The following is a 12,532-nucleotide window of genomic DNA, read 5'->3' on the forward strand; positions in this document are numbered from 1 at the left end:
ATGAGCCCATCTATATGTTGCATCTCTTCCTTGATGGCCTGAAGTGTCATGGGCCCACCAAGCTGTAACTAACTCACCCTTATGTTGCCAGTCCAGATCCACCTGAGCCACTTCAATCTTAGCAGCCTGATCCACCCGCTGGTTGTTTTGATGCTCTTCAGTGGCCCGACTCTTGGGTACGTGAGCATCTCCGTGACGGACTTTTACAACCAGGTTCTCTACCCAGGCACCAACATCTTACCACAATGCAGCAGCCCAGATGGGTTTGCCTCTGCGCTGCCAGTTGCTCCGCTTCCATTGCTGCAACCACCCCCACAAGGCATTTGCCACCATCCATGAGTCAGTACAGAGATAGAGCACTGGCCACTTTTTTCGGTCCGCAATGTCTAAAGACACTGGATGGCTTTTACTTTTGCACCCTTTGAATAAGCTTCTTGTGCACCTTCAGCCTTCTCAGTCGGTAGAGCATGGGAAATTAAGAAGTCCTTGACTAGTATAAGTATTACTTAGCAACAACTGAAACATCAGTGTGTTATCAGCATTATTCTCATCCTAAATCCAAACCACAGCACTGTACTAGCTACTAGGAAGGAAATTAACTCTATCCCTGCCGAAACCAGGACAGGGACTGAGCTGCGTTTTTAGTCCTAAATTAGTTTGTCTGGCTGTAACTGAGCTAACAAGAAGCTGCCATAAAACTCTGCTGCTCTCTAGCACCTGGCAGTGCCTGCCTGAACTTAACAGAAACAAGCTCAGATAGCTGATTTGCCTTACATCTCTGAAATTGTAAGGGAGAAACCTTTCTGTGAGTTACTGCTTTATTTAAAAAAGTTTATTGCCTAATTTGGTCTTTTTGTCTCTTAACATGTTTAGAATTGGGCTTTTAGTGAAAAAATTGACCTGTAATCGTGGCTGTTGCTGCATCTTTGCAAGCAGTCTTGCAGCTTGTCTTGGAAATTCTTGGCTTGCTCAACCCACTCAGAAACTCAAATAGCGTTCAGTGAGAGCAGAGTGGGTTTACATAATTTCCCATGATTTCTCTTACAGAAGAGGTGCGGAGTAATTCTGTGGGGCCTGTTTGTAATGCCCTGGAAAAGCATTTGGTTTCACTTTTCAAATTCTGAATGATCTCAACATAGAGACCTGAAAGTGATGACTTTTTTGTTTGTTTGGAAAAAATTCCTGCCGGTAATGTGGGGTTTCCTAGTTTGGTGGCTTTTGGCTCTGAAATCAGGTTTGTAGAGAGGCTTCACTTGCTTTATACTCCAGTACAGCATCTCAATGTGCTAAACACTTACAGGCCAGTTAGAAATGGCTTGTCAACAAGTGATGTGACTCTGATTTCTCTAAACATGCAACTGGTTACAGGCAAGCTTGGGTCTCAGCTGCTTCCACATGAGAAGAAAAGGTTTCTCTAATTTCTCTCCAGTTGCATTTTCTGGCACCAGAGCTCAAGAAGCATCCTTCACGTGGCAAAACACCAGCTTTATTTAGTTCCGCAATGATTGTTGTTATTGCAGGCAGGCAGATAGCCCTTTCCTATTAAAGAGTTGTGGCTGCAAAACAGGATCTAGATGTTTGAAACAATCTTCCAGGATCCTGCAGCTTCTGCATGAGTCTGCGTCACACAGACCATAATTGGTGCTCCAGGCTTGGACCTCTCTGGTCTTCTTAAGACAAAACCCTCAGGGTTAGACAATTTGAGAGCAGAGGGTTTTTACTGAGAAGAATGAGACCTACTTCCTCAGCTCCTTGACCATGTATGTGGGATTTAAACCTGGTAATGCTGGTACACTACTGGTGGTATGCTTTTTTGGTCGCCTAGAAACTATACCTGTGTAGAAGACACACGGATTCCACCAAGAAATCTTGTAGCTAGCTCAACCCTGAGTTTTGTTGTATCCTGCATTTTTAATCTCAGTCCTTGGGCTGTTTTATGTCTACAAAACTGCATGTCAGCACAGGAATGGGGTTTCTTGGGAAAACCCCAGTGGTCTGGAGGAGTTTGCAGCTACATGATGCAAGCACTTGCTCTGAAGTGAATCAGCTCTGCCCTGGGTGAATCTCTGCTCTGCTCCCAGTGCAGGGTGGCATGTTGTACAGCCAGGCATGTCCTTGTTGCAGCAGACATTCTTTTCGGCAGTGGTGTGGTGACGAGGCATTTGCTTGCTCTTCTTGGAGCAATGCCATTTGTGTAACTGACCTTAAACTGTGGGCTAGGATTGTTTAAGCGGATCATAAATTTCTTGGTTGTGAGTGTGCCCTGGCACACGACTGCGGGGTGAGGACTCGGTGCTGCTGTAACATCCCCACATACAGTCAGTATCATGAGTGGGCACGTGCAGAATGTAAAGCCATGTGAGCTGCTGAATTTGTTTCATAAAGGTGAACAGAAAACCTTCTTTTCTTGGCTACCTGGCACTCTGGCCCCATAAAATTTGGGTTGCAAAGCAAAGGCTGATCTATAAGTAAAACTGTACCCAGGCTCTTAATCACTCAGTAATCCAGTTTGTTTGCTTGCCCGCTTCTGTGAATAAAACTTCCCATAGTCTGTCCTGTTGAACAAGGTCAGCACCCATGTCCAAGTGGCATGGTTCGATGCTTAAGTGGAAGGGGGTGACCTGGGATTCTGCTCTCACCATGTGCAACTTGCTTTTGGGATCTGTTCTTGCATTCTCAGTCACACGTGAGCCCGGCTGTGGTGCGGGGGCTGGGAGGTGCTTCTCTGGAAATCCCACGCTAGACTGGTGGTGGGACTTTCTCAGTGGGCTGAGCAGTGCTGAGGGAAGGGTTTGTGCTCCATAGCGCAGCAAGCAGTGTGCGAGTCCCCCTTTCAGAGGGGAGCATTTTTGGCACCTAATCAGTCCATATTCAGCACCCTTTCCTACCTTTTCTGACTGCTGTGAATGGCAGGACAGCACAGAAAAGTTAATATCCAGTGCTGGGATCTCTGCAGTCTTCCCACAACTGACTCAGCTCTGAGAGTCTTGCCCCACAGCTGGCTGCTGACCTCAGAGGCACTGGAAGGTAATGTTTGCTGTCATCACCCATCAATATTTGGTTCATCAAGTTGCACTGATTCATTAAACAGACACAGATGGTATGCAGACTTGGGAAATGCTTGTGGTGGCAAGAAATGTAGTATTAGGAACACAGGTAGATGGGACAGCTTAACTCTCACACAAGAAAGGCAAAAAAAACTTTGGATCTCAGTAGAGCAAGTATCTAACAATTTTTTTCTCTGCACAGAAAGAATAATTTAAAATATTTGCACTGGCAAATGTAAAACGGGTCTCTTCACCTTAGCAAACATTTTTAGCCTGCTGTCTCCCTGGGTTCAGAAGCAAGTAGTATCTTGAGTTCCAGCTTTTCAAATCTATTTTACCCTACTTAACAACAGTTGTTGGATGGTGCTTCTAGAATTAGGACGTGGTAGATGCCTTTTGGCCTGTTTTCTGAGCATTACCAGCCCAGGTCAGTCCTGGTGTTTAGATTTTTCTTGTTCAGTTAAGTTTTTGCTCGTAAGAAATTGTGTAGAGTTATATTGTGGGGCCACATGGGCACTGGTGTGTAAAGTGAACAATTTAATGGCCTTAATTGAAATTTTTTTCCAGTTTTTCACTATAATGGTTGCTTGTTGATCTCTCTTCTTGTTCTGTTTCATAACTAAAATATTTTGCTCTTTTCCAGGCTCACATTAAATTTCCTATTGACTATCCGTATTCCCCACCTACCTTCAGATTCCTGACCAAAATGTGGCACCCCAACATTTATGAGGTAAGGTGTTTTCTGAATAATCTTTTTCTCAGCAATGTGAGAAGGCTTTCTACTTCCTTAAACTTCTGGAAGTATTGAAGGTACTAAACGTTTCTAGCCATAACTAAAGCAGTTAGCTGTTGTCAGCTTCATGGTTGAACAGTGTCGTGGTTTAATCTCAGCTGGCAACTGAGCACCACACAGCTGCTCACTCACTCTCCGCCTGCCCCAGTGGGATGGGGAGAGAATTGGAAGAGTAAAGTAGTGAGAAAACTCATGGGTTGAGATAAAACAGTTTAATAATCGAAATAAAATAATAATAACAACAATAATAGAATATACAAAGCAAGTGATGCACAATGCAATTACTCACCACCTGCCGACCGATGCCCAGCCAGTCCCTGAGCAGCGGCCCCCCCGGCCAGCTTTCCCCAGTTTATGTACTGAGCATGACGTCCCATGGTATGGAATGTCCCTTTGGCCAGTTTGGGTCAGCTGTCGCCCCCGTGCCCCCTCCCAGCTTCTTGTGCCCCTCCAGCCTTCTCAGTCAGTAGAGCATGGGAAGCTGAAAAGTCCTTGACTAGCATAAGCACTGCTTAGTGACAACTAAAACATCGGTGTGTTATCAGCATTATTCTCATCCTAAATCCAAAACACAGCACTGTGCCAGCTACTGGGAAGGAAATTAACTCTATCCCTGCCGAAACCAGGACAAACAGTTAAATCTGAACATTGTAGGAAACACTGTTCTTGTAGGCAGGGATGGAGCCATTCTCATACCCGCAAGTGCAGCAGGCAGCCCTAGCCGAAGCACCGTGCCATGAGCGTCGGCAATTTTAGGGGATACTTGGATCAAGGCTGGTGTGTGGGGTCTTACCCTATTGTAATACTTAGGTAATTAGTCGTTGTTTGTATACTGTTCAAGTACACTTTAATCTGAGCATATCCTACAAAATTGTGTGCTGAGACAAGAAATAATGGCAAACAGTCTTCTGCAGCAGTCAGCCTACAAATGAAGGGGTTTGGACTTGGGATGCTCCGACTGCAGAAAGAACTGGAGCTGGGCTGGAGTCCAGCTTCAGGAGGAGTCATGCACAGCCTGGTCACCCTGGGACTAGAGTGAACAGATAACTCTGGACTTAATGTCTGCTAGCCAATTTGAAGTAGCCCTTAGTTCAGTGTGTGTATGGGTCATGTTCAGAGCATAATGTTGTGGGCTGTCAAGTCCGTAATCGGATCATGGTACAACTACATAGCAGGTCCAGAAGGGGAATGATCTTCTATAGAAGCAATCGGTTCAAAATTACCAAATTTTGTAGAGCTGTATTTGAAAGCTGAAGGCCTGTTTTGCCTCAAAACTTGACTTTTAGTGGAGGCCAGTCAAATTCCTGCTAAACTTTTGGATATCCTAGACAAGTGTCAGCCTGGTAGGACTACTGGTTGAACAGTTTGAGGAGCTTAAAGGTCTTTCAAAATGTTCCTGTTGGTGCAGCTCTGTCACCTTATCACAGGGCTTCCTATGAGAGGTTCTGCAGGCTTCCTTTGGGCCCACTTCAAAACAGGAATGTCACTTCTCTTCCTTGCTGTGAACAAAAAATGGCTTCAGTTGATGCCTTGGGCTTGGAAGGCCCTTTTCTAACAAGTTGTTGCTCTGAAATGTCCAGCCTGGAATGAGTGCTTCAAATGTCATGGTGAAAACCCGCACTGATGGCTTAGTAATAAATGGCCAAAAGCCTCTCCAAACTTCAGTGCAAAACAGGATAGTGATCAGCTTTAATTACTGGATGCTCAGGAGGATTGCCCTAAGCCCAGGGACATCCTGAAGTCAGTTCTCTGACAGTCTTCTGACTTGAGTTTTGGACTTCACACAGAATCTTGCATGTAGCCAAGGAGTTTGATCTATAAATAAAGACAACTTTGAGACCTGCCCATTATTGCAGATGCAAACTGTGAATGTTGATTCTGAATCCAGAAATTCTCATGCAGGGGGTGAGTGGGAAATGGTTACCAAAATGGTATGTACAAAACGAGTCTTGGAAACGTCCTCTCCCAGTCCTTGTGGGAAAGATGAAAAACTGGCTCTAGAAACAACTGAAGGTAGGAGGAGAAACTAACCCAGAACTTGATGGGTGTATTTTGGGGTTACTCTTCAAATACTCCAGCTCTCAGCTTTGTACTTTGTGTTTGTAGCAGTATTTCTTGGAGCTGAGGGAATCTGAAGCAGCTTGCAGGCTGTTTTGGAAACATTTAAACAATGAAAATAAGGCACTGGGATAACTCCAAATGAAACAGAGTAAATCAGCAAAGGGCTTGAGGTTTGAGGGTTTGTCAGGAGGAGGAAAAAAAAAATCTTTTAGTGTAAGGAAGATGAAAGAAAGTAGCAGTTTACAGAATCTGCTGGCAGGACCAAATGGAGGGGTTGGGGCTGGCGTTCCAGTTCTGAGCAACGAGACTTGAGTAACTTGTGTTTTCCCCATCTCCAGTTTACTTGGGTCGTCTAGTTGAATTTTGGTAAAACTGCATTCACTTGGTTTTTATTTTTGACATAACAGTTCTCAGTCCTAATGGAAGTATAGGCTATTTCCCATTGGCAGATGAATACTTCATCCTCTTTGTATCTTTCAAAAATGTATGCAGGGAAAGGCTCTGCCTTTGACTACACTGATCCCTAAAACCTTGTGCTTGTCTCATCAGGCCCCATGACACCTTTGCCCTTCCAGACTCTGTAATGCATTGCTGCCCTGCTTGAATTTCCACATACGTAGCATTTATTGTTGCAAGAGGGTAACTTCTTACATTCTTGCTTCCCTCTATTTTCATATTGCCAAATATCTGTTTATCCACATGCTGCTGACCTGATCGCTCGAGGAACTTCACCCAAGTGCTGTGATACTTTCTCCTGGCCACCAGCACTGCATTCTCCCAGGAGATGGTTAAAGGAAAAACTGTAAACTCGTGGAAATTATTAATAAAACCAGAATAGGCTGTGAACATAGTCTAACACTAGTAAGGTTAACTTTACCTTAAAATGATATTAAAAAATATTTCTAGATTGCACAAGCCTGTTGGAGTCCTAAAAAGGAAACTGCCTTGTTATGGCAAACTGTTCCAGCAATGTAAGTGCATGCTTGGGTATTCAGCAGCTCCAGGTGCTATGGTTTCTGTGCGTAGTTGTGTTCCTCACAAAAACCTGCTTCAAAATGATGAGGACTTGCTAGATTAGCATACCTGGCAGGGTTAGTGAGCCGCTGAAATCTGGATACCGATCACATGCCTCCAATGTTGAAGTAGGATCTTGTTTGGCTATAAAACAAATGTGATTGTTTATCAAGGCGAGTTGAAATATTTGGGAGGCCCTTCAAGTAAGCTGTTGCTATCTGTAGCTGTGATCACTGGCTTGGGCTCAAGGGCACAGATGCTATCGCTGTGAGCAGCGCTGCTTTGTGCTCTGGCTCCTGTATGTCGAGCAGTGTTGGAGGGTCCTCAGGATGTAGCTGAGACCAGGTGCGTGGGGAGCTGGCAGCCTGCAGTCTCAAACAGAACTGATTTGCAGCTTCTCTGTTGTTCCTATCATCAACCTGTACCTTGGATCGGGGTGACAAGGGACAGTGTGAGCGCTGCCCGTCAGCTGAGGCTGTGCCACCTGAAGGTGTGGGGCTGCCTCTAGGAACTTGTAAGTCATCTCAGCAGCCAGCTGCAAGAGGCAGCAAGCCAGCAGGGCCTGGAGAGGCCAACGTCTGCTGGCTGGCCTCGGGCCCCGTCTGCATATTCACCCCATCCTGCAGTAAGGCATTGGGACCCCATGAGCCCCTGGAGTCAATTTCAGTGGAGAATATCAGCTGTGGTGAATACTGCTACAGCACTCCTACAAAGTAGTCATGTCAGAGTGCTGTTGCTGATGGAGAATTGGGTTTATAGGCTTCTTAAAGTGTTTAAATGGTAGGCATTATGGAGCTTTAAATCTATATTCAGGCTATAACACTGGTAAGTAAAACACAGATTGAGGATTACATGGCTGTGTGGCTTCCATATGCTGCCAAATTATTCGTCCTCTTGCATGCTGGAAGGGACTTTCAGTGAAACCTTCAGAGAGTATCTCCTACTTTTTCACCTGATATTTCAAACAGCTGTGTCCTAGGAGAGTGGTGTTATCCTGCCCTGCACCATCTGTTTAACCTCCTTGTGTCCCGGGAGAAGCATTGCTTTGATAACTGAGCTAGTAGAGTGTGCTAAACCCTTCAATTCAAAAATTCCTGTAGCTAACTCAGCTACCACTAGGAACAAAAAGGTTTTTTTAACCCTACTTTGGGTCTCCTGTGCCTTAAAGCTAATTTCTATTGCTGTGACAGTACTTGCTATCTGGAGACCAGTTTAGTTTTTGTGACTTTATTACTATTTTTGCTTGCTTTGCTACATTCTTTAAACCTCTTGACTTGAGCTTGTTTTGTACCAATTTGCAAACTAACTCTGTTTGGCAAGGGGAACTTTTGAACATATACATACAGTAGACCCAGGAATAATTGAGAACAGTTTCCAGTTCTTGCATATTTTTACTGGTACTTGAGTTGTTCATATCAACAAGGTTAAACTGCTCAGAACATAGCCAGAGTGGTGGAGCTGAGTTGTGAGACCTCTACCTCTATTCTCAGCTTTTGTTTTTGTTTTGCAGAATGGAGATGTATGTATTTCAATTCTTCACCCACCTGTAGATGACCCACAAAGCGGAGAGCTGCCATCCGAGAGGTGGAACCCTACCCAAAATGTCAGGTAACAGCGTGAATCCATGATGCACAACGGGGACCTCAAAGGCCTGTCGTCTCTCTCCAAGACTAAGGCCTGTGTTGGGAGAGGTTTGGAAGGGAATTTAAGACTTTGGGGTTTTTAGGGCCTGAATCAGTTGGGAACCAGACTTATCAAGGTGTCTGAGGATACTGTAGTACTGTGTGTCCTGATGCTGGGCTAACAAAGTGGAGACTTCTGTCCTGTTCACACCTTTTCATGCTCTTAAAGCAAATTATCTCAAAAGTTCTAGCCTTTCCTAGTCCGTGTTATCCTACACTTAGGTTTTTCAAACTCCTCCAAGAATACCGCTAGTGGAAAAGAACACTTTGGAGTATTCAGGCCCATTCAGGTAGGCATAATCCTACCTACTGTTTGCCTTCCAGTATTTGTATGTCTCCTGTCCTGCAGTGTGGTATCTTGAGCAGTTAGGTAGTTTTCTTCCTGCCAAAAAGCCGAAGGATTGCTAAGTACCAGAGGCATTCAAGGCTAACCTGTCCATTTTTTTTTGAAACACCAGCTGAATTTCATTTTCATTACAAGACACTGCCAATAAAGAACTGATAAAACTTGCATCAAGTAGCAGCTCACTGACCTGTGCAGCTGGAGTAGTGAGTGACGTAGTGGAAAAACCTTTAAGTAAGGTACTTCTTGTTCTAACTTCTTATTTGGATAATGAATCAGATTAAAGTTAAAATAATTGCCTCTAGATTTTTAGTATCATATGGGAATTATGCTTGTTTTCAGAGTGATTTATTAGATGCTGGTTCCCCAACTTGAAATCTTACTGATAAACCCAGCTAGGGATCTCGGCACACCTGAGGGAGTGCAGTGATTTGAAAAGGGTTGTCTGATAGTTTGACTCAGCTTTCGTCTAACTTGGCTTCATGAAATTCATTTGAAAAGAGCATTTGTCAAAGCAAAGATCTAGCAAGGGGGATTTATTGGATCCTTGACCCTTGGAATAGGATTGTAACACACACACTCTGTAGAGTGCTGAACTAGAGCTAACATGGCAGGAGACTAGGAATTGTAGCAGTCAGCAAATTATAACAACTGATGTTCCTCCTGGAGCGTGCTACTTCAAGGTTAAAAAGGCTCAAGAGAAATGGTGCGTCTTAGCTGCGAGAAGTCATGAAGGGTTGGGAATCTGACCTGAGCTTGAGGTAAACTTTATCCAATCCATCTGTACCATACAAGTGACTATGAAGCAACCTCTTATAAAGGTCTAGTTCAAATTTTTAAAAAAAGGGGGGGAAAAAAGCTTAAATATTACTTTAAGCTATATATTGCTAAGTTATGTTCACCTGTCCCTCTGCTCACATGGCTATTAAACTGTTTTTCCATACATCTGATATGGTTAGGACTAGGTGACAAGCCTCAACTCGTAGTTAGGAAACAGCTTTGGGCATTAGTTACTTGTATCGCACATACATTTTGAGTATTTAATTATATACAACCCTAAAGATTGACATGAAACTTCTCATGGTGCTAGTTCTCTGATTTCTGCTCTCCTGTACCACGGTGCCGTTTTCGGTGCTTACTCTCTTGGAATGTGTTGGGCCTAAGGGTGACATTTGGGGAGAAAACATTCCTCAGCTTTATCAGCAAACGGAAATAAAACTTGTCCTTAACTGCTAGCCTGCAACCAGCATCACCCGTTGGGCTAAGTGCCGATAGAAACACATCCTGCTGGGGTCCCATCTGGCTTTGCAAGGCTCCAGAGTGTCAGACAGGAGGCAGCAGGGCTGAAGGTGTGGGAGGGGAGCATGCTTGTAATGAGCTGGATACGTAACCTAGGGCTTCTCTTCAGCTGCTGAATTTTGTAAATCCTGCTGAGTATTGACTGTTTACTATGGATGACTGTGGTTGAAGTGTCTGGAGGGGGGAATGTCATTTCTCAACTTTGAGAGCACCTGTGCTTCCACCTCTAACAGTGTCAAGCATGCTCATTAACGTTTTTTTTAAACACAGTCAGTATGGACTTTCCCATCACTCAGAGCTAGATGAGGCAGGCATACGTAAATATGGCAAACATCCAGCAGGATGTGAAGGAATGCAGCTGTGATCTGTGTGGCAGAGAATACTGCTTTTCTTCTCGTGTCCTGAGTCCCATAAAGCTGAGGGAGTGGTGGCAGGGCTTAGAGTTGAGGCTCTTCGGTCATTTTGGTTGCCCTTCTCCATATCTCCCCTGTCACCCCTCTGTCCTTTGAGGTGCACAGGTGAGAACTGAGCACAATATTAAAGATGTTGGTACATCTGTATTTTGTGAAGATAGGTGATGTCCTGTCTCACTATTGCTTTGTTTTCTGAGGATGCCCATTTTTGTTGGCTTTTTTGGCTGCCTAAGATCTGGAAAGTTTCTGCAACCAGCTCAATGCACTAACATGACTGTCAGTACAGCCTAAGCCAAAACTTTTTACTTTATACTGGAGAGCAAAAATGTGCTAGGACAAATCTATACATACCTCTAAAGGTGGCTCTGAGAGGCTACAATGTGGATAGCAGCTGAAACAAAAAAAAACAACCCTTTTTCAACAAGGTATATAACAGCATGTGCTGCTTGGGAGCCCCAGCCAGTCTACATAGTGTCTGTTCTGGATGAAATTCATCTGTGTCTGAGCCTTCTATTGATACACAGAGAGAAAAAGACACTTAACAGGTCTGTTTCCTTGAGCCTCTGCTGGCTGCTCCCCCCTGCTGGTAAAGGGGTGTGGAGGGACTCACTCTGAAGACAACAGCGCTGTAAACACTTAAAACAGCTCACTGTTCCCCAGGACGGAGTGGGGGATGTAAGAAAGCAGAAGGCGGGTTTGAAATCCCCACTCTTCATGCAATCAACTTGCATGAAACGACATGCTAGAACAACTTCACCTGAGAAACAGATCCCTGACAATATTGCAGAGGGTCAGTCTGTATCCAGTCCAGTGCAGTTCGTATCTGATGCTGAGGATGTTTTCAGTCCCACGTGGTTGAATTTTTTTGTGGTTTTGGTCCTGTCATATCCCATGTGCTGGGATCCCTTCCTGTTACTGTACCTTGTTCACCTTGCTTAACCACAGTAGCAGGGTTTGAGTCAGAGCAGACTGTCCAGCTCTTAAGGTGTCAGCAGTGATGGAGCTGATCTTAACATGCTGGTTGGGAATGAAGAGTGCAGAGAGTCTCACCTCTAATAGACAGTTGCCTTGGTGTACTTAAGGGGCTTTGCAGTGACTTTGGGGTCTGCAGGGCACTGCAGTGGAAATTGGCTTTGCCTCGATTTGTTGATGGAAGCATGGTAGAGCAGATGCTAAATCCAGACATGAATTCCTGTCCTCAGCCTTCCCTAGACTTTGCTTGCTCTACAGTAAAGCTGCTGTAATGATTCTGGAGCTGACATGCTGGCTTTACGGCCTGTTTGAGAATCAAAGGCTTTTAAATGAAGTTTTGAGATGAAGTAGAAGATGGTCTCTCTTCTGCCTATCATTCCAGCAGTTTTTTCCAGAGTTGCTGTTCTCTTTTCCTACTGAATTATATCATTTGGAAAATAAATCGTGTAAGACTCTCCTGATAGCTGTGCTGAACAGTCTGGCCAGACACAAGTGTTTAGTTTCAAAACCCCTCAAGAAACTCAGCATCCAAATGACCAAGCATTTCCTGGGATAGTGTCCCAGACGTATGATCTGGTAGATGTGCTCAGCACGTGCTGCTCTGAATGTGCCCCTAAATCAATGCAAGTACAGCTGGGACTGTAGTCTCCTTTGATCAGGTTCTGCAAAGCAGTTCCTATATACTGCTGTCTTTCAAGACTTATTCCTTGTCTCTTGTTCTTCCCTTCCATTTAAATTGGAAGCTGTTGCCAGCAGGACCACCTTGGACATGTGAAGCTATTGCGGTGGTAGCTACAGCCAGGTGGCCGGCTGTGTAGAGCTGCCTGATGTGACTTGCTGTTGAGTTTTCTGCTGGTTGTGGCACTGTGTGAGGAGTGATGGGCTGAATCTCTGAAGCGTAAAGGGTT

At 44.5% G+C, this 12,532-nt stretch overlaps 1 protein-coding gene across 1 annotated transcript in view; it reads left to right on the plus strand.

Annotated features, from left to right (window-relative positions):
* The window catches only part of UBE2R2 (ubiquitin-conjugating enzyme E2R 2), a 71,008-nt gene that overhangs the window by 52,877 nt on the left and 5,599 nt on the right, over positions 1-12,532 (plus strand). Inside the window, exons 2-3 of the mRNA XM_009331562.1 lie at positions 3,691-3,777; positions 8,426-8,523. Of these exons, the coding sequence (XP_009329837.1) occupies positions 3,691-3,777; positions 8,426-8,523 (185 nt within the window). The remainder of the gene's footprint in view (positions 1-3,690; positions 3,778-8,425; positions 8,524-12,532) is intronic.

Source organism: Pygoscelis adeliae, unplaced genomic scaffold (genome assembly GCF_000699105.1).
Source record: "Pygoscelis adeliae isolate BGI_AS28 unplaced genomic scaffold, ASM69910v1 Scaffold68, whole genome shotgun sequence".
NCBI classification, from domain to species: domain Eukaryota; kingdom Metazoa; phylum Chordata; class Aves; order Sphenisciformes; family Spheniscidae; genus Pygoscelis; species Pygoscelis adeliae.